This window comes from Dreissena polymorpha, chromosome 1 (genome assembly GCF_020536995.1).
Source record: "Dreissena polymorpha isolate Duluth1 chromosome 1, UMN_Dpol_1.0, whole genome shotgun sequence".
In the NCBI taxonomy this organism is placed as follows: domain Eukaryota; kingdom Metazoa; phylum Mollusca; class Bivalvia; order Myida; family Dreissenidae; genus Dreissena; species Dreissena polymorpha.
Window position 1 is genome coordinate 132,971,276 of NC_068355.1, and position 15,501 is coordinate 132,986,776.

The window sequence follows — 15,501 nt, forward strand, 5'->3', positions numbered from 1 at the left end:
TTCGGGCGCATATGAGTTTGGTTTTTGTCAACATACCTGACAGGTTGGGTTTCATCCTGATACTCTGGTTTCCACAGCACAAGACCACATCAAAATTTAATAGCTTTGGGTAAAGAAAATTGCAGCTATAAGTGCAAATTTGAGGCACCTTTTGTGAGTCTAGTAAGTAAATTAGATAGTGGTGCTTGGACGACCTCTCTGTCCACACATAATGCATCATGAGGCGCAGAAGGACCCCATAAACTACGAAACTGCACACATGCTTAACTTGACTCATATTTGTTTTCGCCTCTGTCTACAGCAAGCGTTGGCAGACCGCTGGTTCCAGAAGGCCCCGACCGTGGTCTCATTTGACAGCAAGCTCCAGTATTACCACAAAACTATTGACGAGGTTGAGACCCTGCCCATTGTTAAGGACCAGGAATGCATCAGGCTTCACATGGGGCCCCTCGCTTCATCCGTGAAAGGTCGGGACAGTGAAAGAAAAATATCCCATATATGTTATTCCTAAAAACATTACACAAAATTAAAGTTAAATGACAACTAGTTTTTACAATATTAACCCTTAAAGCGCTGGAGCTGAATTTTAAAGGCCTTTGCAAACAGTTTGGATCCAGATGAGACGCCACAGAACGTGGCGTCTCATCAGGATCCAAACTGTTTGCTATTCTGATAGTATTCTTTGAAAAAAATCGAAGAAAATGCTAATTTTAGAAATTCAGCAGACGACATTTTAGCAGATGACAAATTTCCCAGCATGCAAAGGGTTAAAGCCCACTCTTGTTTTCAAACTATTTAATGGGCCCTGGGTAAACCAGACTTAATGCATGTGTGGAAAGGGTCATCCCTGATTAGCCTGTGAAGTATACACAGGCTTATTATGGACAATACTTTCTGCCTAAACTGGATATTTGCTAAGAAGTGATTTCTTTAAATGAAAAATACCATATAAGTCGGAACGGGTGTTCCCTGATTAGCCTGTGCTGACTGCAAAGGCTAATCTGAGATAACACTTTATGCACATGGCTTAAGGCCAGTTTCCCCAGAGTGAGACTTCCATATATATAATGGTTCAAGCAGGAAATGATTGTATCTCATGAAGAAATTTTGAGAACGTAAAATGGTAAAAAGATCAATTTGCAAAACATTTGTCTAAATTTTAGAGTCAGGCTGACAAAAGATGTTAAACTGTGGTTCAACATTGCAGCTTGGCTCGCCAATATACCATTCAACCTCATTACTAAAACATAAAATTATGTAAAAAATGCAAAAGAAAAATATAACTCTACAAACTTGCGTCTCATTTTGTTTTTATACTGATAAATGAGCCTCACTCTGGGAAAATAGGGCTTAATGCATGTGCATAAAGTGTCATCCCAGATTAGCCTGTGCAGTTCACACATGCTAATCAGGGCCTGGATTTTTATGTATAAGAGACCTTATATAAATCTATAAAAGCAAAAAATATTGTCCCTGATTAGCCTGTGCAGTCTTTACATGCTAATCTGGGATGACAATTGACACACATGCATTAAGCCCGGTTTTCCCAAAACGATGCAAACAATTTTTCACATCTAGAAGATTTTTAATTGTGATTGCAGTGGCGAATATTTATCTAAGTAACCACTGTATTTTGGTGGCGTATGTGCTATACTGTTATAATACATAAGTATCTGTGTATACTATCAGACCATGCCAAGCAGTGGATCAACTGCCTGGGCAAGCTACTGAGGGACTCTGCCAAGGACAGCCTGTACCGACTGAACACCACGCTGGAGGTGAGGACATGGGTGACCTGAATATTGGGAGCCTTGTTTGAGGAACACTGGGCTTAATACATGTGGGTAAATTGTCATCCCAGATTAGCCTGTGCAATTTCTACGCGCTATTCACGTAGTCAGCACTTTGTGCCTAGACTGGAATTTTGAAAAGGAGAGACTTTCTTTTAACAAAAAAAAAGATTTAAGAGGAATGTGTTGTCCCAGATAGCCTGTTAAAGATTGTAGGAACTAATCAGGAACAACACTTTACTCTCATGCATTTAGCCTAGTGTTCTAGAATGAGGCTGTTGGTGTGCAAAACAGGATTATTGTGAGTAACACGCAGTCTGTTCTGGTTTTATGCTGTTTGCTGCTGATCAGTATCTAATGTTTTGAGATAAAGCCTAAAAACTTGAATCTAGTAAGGAAGGTCTTAAATTGAATAAAACTTTCTAATGGACTACAAATGTGTGAAAATATGTATCTAGATGGTAAAGCGAAAGAGGTCATCCCTGATTATCCTCATTTTCCCAGATAGAGGCTCCATTAAGCCTACAGTGCACAGGTGTACATTTATGCATTATGCCTTGTTTTCCAAGAGCAAGACTCTCACTTCAGAGCAAGTCAGAAGACCTTGACAAGACGCCAGTGAGTCTGGAGGATCTCAAGTTCGTGCTGACCACCATCTCGGACATCAAGGCCATGTCCCTGGACGTGGAGGACAAGATACGGGACATCCAGGAACGCTACAGGACACTCTCCATGTACGACATTGAGGTATGCAGTGGGGCTGCTGTTAGTTGAAACCTATTTATTTTACCTCTACTTCATTAAAAGCCTTATGCTTATTGAAACACTATTGAGTCCATTTCCTGGATAAAACCACTACATGGTGTCTATGGGGGAGATCTAAAAAATGCTCCTACAGTTGGGATCAATCCTGTGAACTGTTGGTCGATAGGTGTTGACAATATCCATTACACAATGTTGAACTATTATTGTTGTCAATTTTTCCATTAACGACATTGAGGTCAGTGTACTGCAAAGTCATTATTATTCAAGTAACATAAATTTTCATTGATATCGTGGAAAGACAGAACACCAAATTTGAGAATAATAATTCACATTTTTTTCAAGACCATATTACCATAGGCATGAAAGACATTATTATCCCATGTAAGCCACACAGTTTGTATTGTGTTTGTCACAGACATTGTATTTTATCAGCTTAAACATAGCAGATATACAAATATCAATGAAGACGACACGCGTTAAGCCCAGTTTTCCCAGAATGAGGCTCATGCTGACCCATCTGTCTGTTGTAGGTGACAGAGGAAGAGAAGGAGATCCAGTGGAAGATGCCCCAGATGTGGGAGGACCTCGTGTGGAAGTCCAAGCAAGTAGACGCCAGCCTCTTTGCTGTCAAGAAGAAATTCAAGGAGGTTCGTACTTCATCTTTTTAGGTTGATTTTTGCCTAAAATCTAATGAAATTAATAATCTACTACAGTTTTGGTTTATTTTGGTCTGAAATCTTTGAAATAAATCATCCTTGGTTGATTTTGTCTGAAATCTTTTGACATTAGTTGTTTTTGGTTGATATTTTGTCTGAAATCTTTTGACATTAATTATTTTTGGTTGATTTTATCTGAAATCTATTGACATTAATTGTTTTTGGTTGATTTTTTGTCTTAAATCTTTTGAAATGAATAATTTTGGTTGTTTTTTTCTGATTTTTTTAAAGTAAATGACTATTAAAATGCCACAAAAAACAATATTTAAGTTTCTTTTATTCCAAGTGTTTAAATGTAGTAATTAAAATTTAAGTTACATCCCTTCTTGGAGCTCAAATGGTTGGTTTAATGAAGTGTTATATGTTTATAAAATTTTGGTAAGCTTTTATTTGAACCTTCTTAAAGCTATGTGCTGTTAAATTGTTCAATTTGTGTTGTCACTTGGTATCTATAAATTTTTATTTATTCCATTCAAACCTTTTAAATTGCACTCTGTCCAAGATAACTTAAGTGGTGTCCAATCTGTATTAAGTCTTTCTATAAAATTAAGAAGTGTTTTGGGAAAACTGGGCTTAATGTATGTGCATTTAGTGTTATCCCAGATTAACCTGTGTAGTCAACACAGGCTAATGAGGGACAGCACATTTTGCCTGAACTAGATTTTGGTTTAGAAGAGACTTCCTTTAAATTAAAAAAGGAAGTCTCATCTAAACAGAAATCCAGTGTAGGCAGAAAGTGTTATCCCTTATTAGCCTCTACAGACGCTTAGGCTAATCTGGGACGACAATACGCACATGCATTCAGCCCAGTTTTCAGAAAAAGAAGCTAAAATTGTTTCATTTATCTACAAAGAGAGGTTTACTTCATGGTGGTTTTGGAGGGGTAAGCAAGTAGACCATGTTGTATGCCTGCCTGAATGCTGGGGCAGGAATTTTATATGACACATTATGAGCGATCACTGTAAAAGGAATGTGAATTTTCACATGTGTTGTACCACAAAATGAGCTCATGTGAACAGTGTGCTTTAGTAGTATTTGTATGTTAACAAAACATCGAATTGTTTCTTATGTTGTAAGTATATTATTGACTGGTTAAAAGTACAGCATTTATAATTATGTGATGTATATTGAAATTTATATAAAGGGATTAAAGTTTTAATTCAACATATTGATATTCTGTTCTTTCTTTGCATATTTCCTATTTTTCTTAGTTAATGTTGATTATGTTGTAGCAGAGAATGTGACTGTTGTTCAGAAAATATTACATGACATTAATAGAGAATGATTGCTGTTGTTGTAGCTTTCATGATCAACTGTTTTCAAACTGATTATTGTTATAATAATATGACAGTTTTAAAAAAGGAGGTATTATGGGATCACCAACAGACCAAACAAAGTTCAAAACATAGTTTTCAACAAATTAAAAATGTTGAAATAACTTTTCAGTACTTGCAAGCATACTGAGTGGTGCACACTATAAACTAGTCGTTTGGTTGAAGGCCAAGGTCACAATTTGAGGTCAAAGGTAAAATAAGAGTAATCAATTCAGACAAGTCCAATCTCTACCTAAAAATATGTTTACTTATGGACGTATCTTGATGACTTGTTGTTGTAGATCACAGGACTGACTGGTTGTTAAGGTGTTCTAGATCATTTAATGGACTGGTTCTTGATGTTATTAACTGTTTGTTCTTGTTGTTGATCTCCATCACCTGACTAGTTCTCATTGTTGTAGATCACATGACTGGTTGTTGCTGTTGTTGTTGTAGATCACATGACTGGTTGATGCTGTTTTTCTTTTAGATCACATTACTGGTGGTTTGTGTTGTTGTTGTTCTTGTTGTAGATCACATAACTGGCTCTTGTTCATGATATTGTACATCATTTGCCTAGTTCTGTTTTGTTGTAGATCATATAATTGATTGTTGTCGTAGATCACATGATTGATTGTTGTTGTAGATCACATGACTGGTTTATGTTGCTGTTGTTGTAGATCACCCAGGAGCAGATCAAGGACTTCAGCAAGGAGCTCAAGGAATTCTCGGATCGTTTCTACCTTGAGGGTCCCGGCGTTGTTGGCAACAACCTTGATAAAGGTACTGGCACTTTACGTAGTACAGATAAAGTGGGTGGCTCAATCTGACAAGCAGGATTGTGGGAAAATTGGGCTTAATTGCATGTGCATGAAATGTTGTCCCTGATTAGCCTGTAAAGTCCATACAGGCAAATCTGAGAAGACATTTTTTACTAAAACTGGTTTTTGAAAGGCAGATACTGTGTCATCAATGATTAGCCTTTGTAGACTGCACAGGCTAATCTGGAGGACACTTTACACACATGCATTAAGCCCAGTTTAATGTTGTAATGTTTAAAAATAGTTTTATTCTGAGTTAAACTTGACATTACCGCTTCTTATTTTGTCATTCTTCATTTATTATGATTTGTTGTTAAAAGTGGCATAAGTGCTAGTCAGTATAATATATTCAAGTATATGAAAATGTGATGGAAAAAAATCGTTGTAAATCAATTCTTAATTCTTAAGTTTTAAAATGAGTACTTGAATAAATGGCCAAGTATCAGGAATACACTTTACCGCAATTTACAGACACTCTAAAATTTTGGACACTTCCGATTTTGCCAAAGTAATGATTTTTATGTCCCCCACCCACTATAGTGGGGGACATATTGTTTTTGCCCTGTCTGTCTGTTGGTCTGTTTGCTCCAACTTTAACATTTGCAATAACTTTTTCAATATTCAAGATAGCAACTTGATATTTGGCATGCATGTGTATCTCATGGAGCTGCACATTTTGAGTGGTGAAAGGTCAAGGTCAAGGTCATCCTTCAAGGTCAGAGGTCAAATATATGTGGCCAAAATCGCTTAGTTTATGAATACTTTTGCAATATTGAAGATAGCAACTTGATATCTGGCATGCATGTGTATCTCATGGAGCCGCACGTTTCGAGTGGTGAAAGGTCTAGGTCATCCTTCAAGGTCAGAGGTCAAATATATGTGGCCAAAATCGCTCATTTTATGAATACTTTGGCAATATTGAAGATAGCAACTTGATATTTGGCATGCATGTGTATCTTATGGAGCCGCACATTTTGAGTGGTGAAAGGTCAACGTCATCCTTCAAGGTCAGAGGTCAAGTATATGTGGCCAAAATTGCTCATTTTATGAATACTTTGGCAATATTAAAGATACCAAATTAATATTTGGCATGCATGTGTATCTCATGGAGCCGCACATTTTGAGTGGTGAAAGGTCAAGGTCATCCTTCAAGGTCAAGGTCATCCTTCAAGGTCAAGGTCATCCTTCAAGGTCAAAGGTAAAAAAATAAATAAAAAAATTCAAAGCGGCGTTCTCATGAAGCTGCACATATTGAGTGGTGGATTTTCAAGATCAAGGTCATCCTTCAAGGTCAAGGTCATCCTTCAAGGTCGAAGGTAAAAAAAAATTATTATTTTTTCAAAGCGGCGTTCTCATGAAGCTGCACATTTTGAGTGTCGGAAGTTCAAGGTCATGGTAATCTTTCAAGGTCAAAGGTCCAAAAAATATATTTCAAAGCGGCGCAGGAGGGGACATAGTGTTTCCGACAAACACATTTCTTGTTTGTGACTCAACTTTTGGACATGCAGGTTTTCAATCATAAGTAATGACTCTAAATTTTTGGACAGTTTCTTTTACTATATTTTTCCAGAATTCTATTCTTTTGCGCATTTCTTGTCACACTTTGAGCATGTGGTTTGAAGGATTAAGGTCATAAAACCTGGGAGAACGAATGCCTTTAGGCAATAGATCATTTTATTTGTGCTATTGGGTGAATAATAATGAATACCAGTAATAGCCAATTGTTTTACCCTACAGCTTAAATTAAAACATATAACAAAGTAATTGATACTATGAGGCGTGGTATTTTACATTCATGAAGCCCTAATTTCCCAGGCTCGCTAGGCTCTTGTCTAGTTTCCCAGTGTACTGTTTCCTACAGGTGTAGAGTTGATGAAGTCGTACCGTGTGGAGGTGAACAAATACGAGTCAGAGCGGCAAGAGCTAGCCAATGCAGAGAAGCTGTTTGACCTGCCCATCACTATGTACCCTGACCTGCAGCAGGTCCAGAAACAGATGAAGGGGCTGGAGATGATCTACGCCCTCTATGAGGAACAACAGGTAACATGGTGGTTATTTGAGGGACTGATAGGGGTAGTTGTTGGGGCTGATAGGGGTAATTGTTGGGGCTGATAGGGGTCTTGGGGTCATAAATGGGCTGGAGATTATCTATGCCCTCTCCGAGGAATAACAGGTAACAAATTCATTATTTGGGTTGATAAATGTCCTTATTGGGGCTGAAAGGGGTCCTGGAGGTCTTGAATGGGCGTGAGATGATCTATGCCCTCTTAGAGGAACAACAGGTATCATTTTAGGGGGCTGATAGGGTACTGAGGGATCCAAGATAGAAATAAAAACTTGTTGTGACAATACCCCGTGACTTTGGAATTTTCATGACATTTGGAAAACTCATGGGAGTTTCACATGTAAGCATCAAGTGACCGTACCTGATTTCAGAATGCCAGAGAGCAGTGGGCAGAGACTCTGTGGGCCAATCTGAACATCCAGATCCTGCAGGACGGTATAGAGACGTTCATGAAAAACCTTCGCAAGATGCCACGAGAGGTCAAGCAAATGGCGGTGGCACGTACCCTCGAAGACAAGATGAAAGAGTTCCGTGATTCCCTGCCATTGTTTGTGGACTTGAAACACGAGGCTCTGAGAGATCGGTGAGTTTTTGGGGCTAGTAATTTTTATTTTTGGTTCCTAGTCATTTCATTTTAATGTCATAAATACATACCTGCTATCCCTAGCTATACCTTTCTCGGCGGGTTAGCTTCTCCAGAAATCTTCAAGTGCTGGAATTTGGCCACCTCTTTTACTGAAAACAGATTCAGGTTAAACAAAGTACAATGTAACCTAAACGGAAATCAAGAACCCCAACTCATCTTACTTTTTTGGAGACACACCGTGCAGATCGCCATTTTCTATCGGCTTTAAATTTGGACTTTTAGTTCAATTCTGCGTGGTGGAATTGGGTTTGAAATTGATGAATTGTATAATTTATTGTTTCTGCTTCATTCTGAAATCTTTTCTTGTATTATTTTGTTGAAAATTAATTGTTTTTCACTTTTTGCCGGAGTTTTTCAATGTGCTCATGATTTGAGCACGAGGATTTCGTGATTTTTGTCAACAAGTTATTGACAATTTTGTACATTGTAAATACTTTGTTTAACTGATTATTTCAGTTATTTTGTTTTTTTACATTGTTTTCTTACACGGATTCACTTCTTTTTCTACTTTCAGAATAAGAATGAGTTTACAAACTAGAGATTCGTGTGGGCACATTAAGGCTTCGTGGGATTCCCACAAGACTTTTTGTTATGCACTAATTGTTCCTTTGAACATAAATGCTATGTTTGTAGTGCGTGAGACGATGCGAGGTGGCAGAAAGCAATCCGTTGCAGAACGTTTCTAAGCAGAAAACGTACAGACGAACCTTTATCAGATGAGACGTCAGATGATCAATTGCAGCATCAGTCACCGCGTATAACTTTTATTGTTTTCAGCTTTGCTGGGTGTTTTGTACCTGCTCATGTACATGAGCACGTACTTATCATGATCTTCATCAATAGGTTATTGAGAAGATTTGTACTGTGTAAATATTCTTCTCATGTGTTACAAGATTGGCATAGCGGTTCTTCTAATATATTGACAGAATGTTTATCATTTGCCATTGTGTGCAATAATGATTTTACTTTCCATATGACAATCTTAATTATGGTCATTTGAATTTTCATCTGTTTGAATTAAACTTTGTTTAATTTACAATCTTTGGCTGTCGTATTATAGGTTAAAGGTACTATTGACTTTTTCTTTTACAATAATAATAATGTTAATGTTAATTAATTTCATTATGGACAAATATTGATTTTATGTTCCGTATGATAATCTGGTCTGTGACCAGTTTATTGTTGAATATGTTTTGCTCTTGTCTTTCATATAATCGACTACATGATGGTCGCAGATGCAAGAGTGGATTAATACCCAGTGACTTTGAAGACCACAGCTGACATGTTGCAGCATCAGTCACCGGGTATCAGGCAAGATGGCGATCGTACTTTACATAGGAAAGTCGATCAACATCAGACCATATGGCAACAACCGTCAGCTGGTCTTTGCCTGATGGCATTGGTCAAGGACATCGACCAATGCCAGAACAATTGGCACCCCCCATACAGTCATCCAGTGACAACGCTGGTCATGTCATGACCGGTACGTCACCGGGTACCGGACCAGGGGACTGGTTCGGGCAACCGTCACCAGTTCGACCAACCGGTCACTGGTCAACGGAGGCCGGTCACCGGTCTGACCCACCGGTCAACGGAGACCGGTCCGGTCAACAGAGACCGGTCACTGGTCAACGGAGACCGGTTCGGTCACCGGTAAGACCCACCGGTCACTGGTCATCTGTTACTGATGACCGGTCCGACCCACCGGTCATCGGTTACTGATGACCGGTCCGACTCACCGGTCATCTGTTACTATTGACCGGTCAGGTCACCGATCACTAGTCAGTACTACCAGTCACCAGTCAATACTACCTACCGGTCACTGGACACCGGTCAACATGCACAGATCATTAACGGGTCAACAGTTGCTAGTCACCGGTCAACAATCAGAAAAAGACGTTCTTCTTCATCGGATTATTCCACTTCTTCGTCATCGAATGCACATTTGTCGTCGACTAGTTCCGATTATAGAGGTAGACGTCAGACACGCTCTTATTCATCGAGCAGTCCTCATTCCCGTCATTGTTATGATCATTATCGATCATCTCGATCATCGCGGAAACGATACTCGAGAAGACGTTATTCCCGTCATAGCTGTTCTAGCTCTCGGCGTCGTAGCCGTTCTAGATCTCAGCATCACAGGAATAAAGGTCGTAGACAAGCTTCACTGAAGCATTGTCGTTCCGACTTTTATGACCGGTCACATTACTATCCTATTTCTGATTGTAATGTCTCCTTACGCTATGCACCAGTTCCCAGTGTGATGTCAACACATATTGCATTGACTGATCCCATTTCACAGCCCTTTCAGTTCTGGTGTTCATCTCACCACAACGGCTGTTTTGTCTGCACCGAGAGTATCTTCTACTATTTCTAGTCGGAAACCCATGGCTGCTATTCCGTCTTTGCATGACACATGGGGTCAAGATTCCTTTCGACAATATGTACCTGTTACATCTGATAATTCACTGTCTATTTCCAGTTTTAATTATCAGTGTGTCGACTTTGCGGATAGTCATTCTTCGTTACCAGAGAATCATCATTTGGTGCAGGATAATCCTCCTATCATTCCTACCACTGACTTACGGTCGAGAATTGGCTACATCAGTCATCGGGTATAGGGCAAGATGGAGATCGTACTATGCTAACTTCGTTAGAAAGTCGATCAACATCATACTTTATGGTGACAACCGCCAGCCAGTCTTTGCCCGATGGAATTGGTCAAGGACTACGACCAATGCCGGACAATTTGGCAGCGGCCATACAGTCATTGCCTGGTGACAACACTGGTCATAGCATGACCGGTACGTCATCGGGTATCGGACCGGTCACCGGTCACTGGAGACCGGTCCTCTAACCAGTCACCAGGGACCGGTCCGGTCTTGGGTCAGGTCACCGGTCATCTATCAACAGTGACCGGGTGGTCACCGGTCAATACTGCCAGTCACCGGTCAGTACTACCGGGCACCGGTCACCGATCAAGAAGAGACATCGATCATCATCATCGGATTATTCCTCCTCTTCTTATTCAAAGGCATCTGGGGCGTCAACTAGTACCGACAATAGAGGTAGACGTCATACACGATCTCCTTTATCAAGTAGCCCTCATTTATGGCGTCGATATGATCGATACCGATCATCTCGAGACTCTAGGAGACTGTTACTTTTCCAGACGTTGTTCCCATGCTCCTTTATCGAGTAGCCCTCATTCACGGCGTCGATATGATCTATACAGATCATCTCGAGACTCTAGGAGACGTAACTCTATGAGACGTCGTTCCCATCGCAGCCGATCTGTTCATCGGCATCTCAGGAATAAGCTCGTCATCATGCTTCACTTAGACAGTCTCGCTCTGACTACTTGTATCCTACACATTGCTATCCTGTCTCGGATTGTAATGTTGCGGTATCCTATGTACCAGATCCAGTTTCCAGTTTAACATTAACAAATGTTGCTATGACTGGTACTACTTCGCATACTTTGCCGTCTGGTGTTTGTCTCACCACTACAGATACTTACTCTGCACCACGGGTATCTGCTACGCTAGCAATTCGGGTACCTCGTGCTCCGGCACCGTCTATTCCGGACACGTAATGGCTTCAAGATTCGTCTGGGCAATTCATACCGGTCAATCCTGATAATTTACCATCTACTTACAGTTTTAATTATCAGGGGGTTGATTTGGTGGATGATCATTCATCATAACCAGATACTTGCAATCTGGTGCATGATACTAGGCCTAGTATTTCTAATTCTGTTTCCGCTGATTCTTTGCACACTGCTGGTGTTGTAGACAATGAGGCCGATTCAGAGGCAGATTCCAATGATGACACGGATAAAATATTGTCATCAATTAATCGGATCTATGAAATGATATTTCAAAATCTTGGTGATGATTATTGCCCAAGACCTGCGGAGATGTCTACTAATTGGACGATCTCTATCACGGAAAATTAGCCCGTACATTTGATCCCAACAGGCTTTCTAAGGATGCTTCTTGAATTGATAGAGGCCTTCCTTTTGGTTCTACTGTTTTATCAGTATTTCAATCGTTGGAATCAGCTAATAAGACCATTCCAAAACGAGGAGAACTGTGGAAAGTACCTAAGGATTTATCTAATCCTAAGCATAATGAACGGACTAGAAGCTACAAACCTCTCAGCTTGTTGGAATTGGTCTCCGGACAATCTGTTATCGCAGATTTAAATTCTTCCGGAGTAAATACTAAGACTCTTGTGTGATGCTGTCAACAGACAACACATCAGTTGTGAATTACATTCAGGCACAGGGGGAACACATTCTCACTCCCTGTATCTGGAAACCAAGGAATTACTTGTTCTTTGCAAGACGCTCAACATTTTTCTTATAGCCTAATATATTCCAGGTCGTTTCAACCCAATGGTGGATGGTTGTCTCGCAAACACCAATTACTTCCATCGGAGTGGACACTTCATCAGGAAGTGACCAATCAGATTTTTTTCTCATGTTTGGTTATCCTATGGTCGACCTATTTGCAACCAGACACAATCACAGACTCCCTCTGTATGTGAGTCCGGTTTAGCAGCGTGTTCAGTAGACGCGTTTGTTCGATTGGGACCAACTGGACGCTTACGCTTATCTCCCATTCTGATTCTCCAAATATTGGCAAAAATCAGGGTGAGTTTGTGTAGCATAATCCTGATCGCCCCTTTGTGGCCCAGGAGATCATGGTTCAACAATCTTCTCAGTCTCCTGTACGATTATCTCAGGACACTTCCTCACAGATCAGATCTTCTGTCTCAAGAGAAAAACTTCATGCGGATCCAGCAATGTTCCACTAACACGTCTGGCTGTTATCAGGCAACCTCTGCAGAAGAAACGCTTTTCTGTCAGGGCTTCAAACCTCATTGCCTCTGCAAGGAGAAAATCCACTAGAGCAGTCTATGATGCTCAATGTACACTCTTCTCTAATTGGTGTATTCGAGGGAAAATTGATCCCCTCTATCCTTATGCTAGACGAATAGCGGATTTTATCATCTATCTTTTTGATGATAAGATATTTTCTCTTAGCTCCATCAAAAGATATAGATCTATGATTTCGCATACATTGGCATTTACTATATCATCACAAGTCTGTGCTGATCCAGCGATTTCGGAACTGATTCGATCTATGGAACTTAAACGTCCTGTTTCTCGTACACTTGCGCATAAATGGGATTTGGCTTGTGTTCTTGATTCTCTAGATCAAGCTTCTTTACAGTTTCTATCTTTGAAGACAGTTTTCCTTCTTACTATGGCTTCAGCCAAAAGGAGAAGTGAAATTCATGCTCTGTCTATCGAGGATGGTCATCTTCGTTTTGATTCCTCAGATGGATCTGTAACTTTGTTATGTCAGCCAGGATTCTTTGCTAAATATCAACTCTCCTCTATGGCTTCTAATCCTTCAAGGTTCCAAGTCTTTCTAATACTTGTGGACATGAAGATGATGATAGACTTCTTTGCCCAGTCAGGGCCTTAAAATTCTATCTTAAAAGAGTAAAGTCTATTCGAGGTTCTCGTAAGAGACTTTTCATTCCGTTAAAAGGGGGGGGGGGTCTGTGGCTTCGATTTCTCGTTGGGTAGCCTCTACTATTAAGAAGGCATATTAATCTCTCTCATCTAGGGATTTATCCCTTTTTAAGATCAGACCGCATGAATTAAGAGCTCTTTCGGCTTCGTGGACGTATATTAATAATGTTCCACTTTCTGAAGTGCTTCAAGCTGCTTTCTGGAGGAACCCGACCACCTTTTCCTCATTCTATCTTCGTTCTCTTGAGTATCAACAGGACAATTTATATATGTTGGGTCCTCTTGTGGTTGCTCAAACAGTAGCTTTCTTCCATGGCGTAAATGTACTGGTCCTATTCAGAAACTAAGTACAATTCTGTACTAATGAAGATTGTATGAGGACACATTTCTACTATCTCTGGCTGAAAAACCTGATTATGGTTTTTTGTTGTGATGGGAAAATATAAGAAGAACCTCCAGCCACAGCTACAAAATCAGCTAGGGAGAGCAGGTATGTATTTATGACATTAAAACAAATTTTCTTAAAATAAAATTTTAATTATTATATACTTACCTGCTATCGGTAAGTCCCACCTCCAAACCTTGCTCATCGTTTTATATTTTCATAATTGTATGAAAAGTAAGATGAGTTACGGTTCTTGATTTCCGGTTAGGTTACATTGTACTATGTTCAACCTGAATCTGTTTTCAGTAGGAGAGGTCGCCGAATTCCAGCACTTGAAGATTTCTGGAGAAGCTAACCCACCTAGAAAGGTATAGCTAGGGATAGCAGGTAAGTATTTAATAATTAAAATGAATTTTATTTTTTAGAAAATTTGTTTTAGGATGCTAGTGATTTTCAATTTTAGGGGCTAGTGTTTTTTATTTTTTGGGCCTTACGATTATTTTAAAGTACATTTAATATAAATCAAAGCTATGCATCCATTTTCAATGGACATTGTTTTAAAATCGCACAGATTCAAATGATATTAATACAATCAGTTGTTTTTTTTCTGATTAAAACAGGATAAAACCATAAAACAATTTTAAAAATTAGCATTAAAACGAAAAGAGTCATTCCTGATAAGCCTGATTAGCAAAGGCTTATCTGGGTGACACTTTAGGTACTTACATCATGCCCCAGTTTTCCCAGAATATGATCCATTTTCACCTGTTTCCAGTCACTGGAAGGAGCTGATGACCAAGACGGGTCAGAAGTTCGACATCAACCCCGAGACCTTCACCCTGGCCAACATCTTTGCCATGGAGTTACAGAGGTATCAGGAAACCATTGCAGAGATCGTTACCATGGCGGGCAAGGAAATGGGCATCGAGAAGGTAATGGAGCTGGAAGTGTTTGTTTTTTTTCTGTGAACTGCGTTCTGGGAAAATGGGGTTTAATGCATATGCTTTAAGTGTTGTCCCAGATAAGCCCGCACTTGCTAATCAGGTACGACACTTTCTGCATGATTGGTATATTTGTTTAAAGTAGGTATCTTCTCAACAAAATCCAGTTTATGGCAGAAAGTGTTGTGCCCAGATAAGCCTTGTGCAGTCTACACTTTCTTATGCCAACTGCTCAGGTTAATCTAAAATGACTCATAATTCACATGCATTAAAGCCAGTATTCCCAGAACAAGAGAGAGTATTTTAGAACTTTTCTTTTTTTCGTCAATCTGGTTGATGGTCCGCTTAAGGGACTACAAACGTGTCCAAATGTGAATCTGAGCAGTAAAGGGTTAAAATGGTCTGTTCTATTAGATACTTTATGATGTAATATATGATTTTTGTATACTAAAGAAAACATGTCGAAATGAGTTCTGTTCTTTAAATTGTTGTAACTTGATACCTGATCAGA

At 39.6% G+C, this 15,501-nt stretch overlaps 1 protein-coding gene across 1 annotated transcript in view; it reads left to right on the forward strand.

Moving 5' to 3' along the window:
* The window catches only part of LOC127850592 (dynein axonemal heavy chain 10-like), a 120,651-nt gene that overhangs the window by 22,637 nt on the left and 82,513 nt on the right, over nucleotides 1-15,501 (forward strand). Inside the window, 8 exon segments of the mRNA XM_052383725.1 lie at nucleotides 302-467; nucleotides 1,690-1,778; nucleotides 2,379-2,537; nucleotides 3,086-3,202; nucleotides 5,265-5,367; nucleotides 7,267-7,445; nucleotides 7,842-8,053; nucleotides 14,825-14,981. Of these exon segments, the coding sequence (XP_052239685.1) occupies nucleotides 302-467; nucleotides 1,690-1,778; nucleotides 2,379-2,537; nucleotides 3,086-3,202; nucleotides 5,265-5,367; nucleotides 7,267-7,445; nucleotides 7,842-8,053; nucleotides 14,825-14,981 (1,182 nt within the window).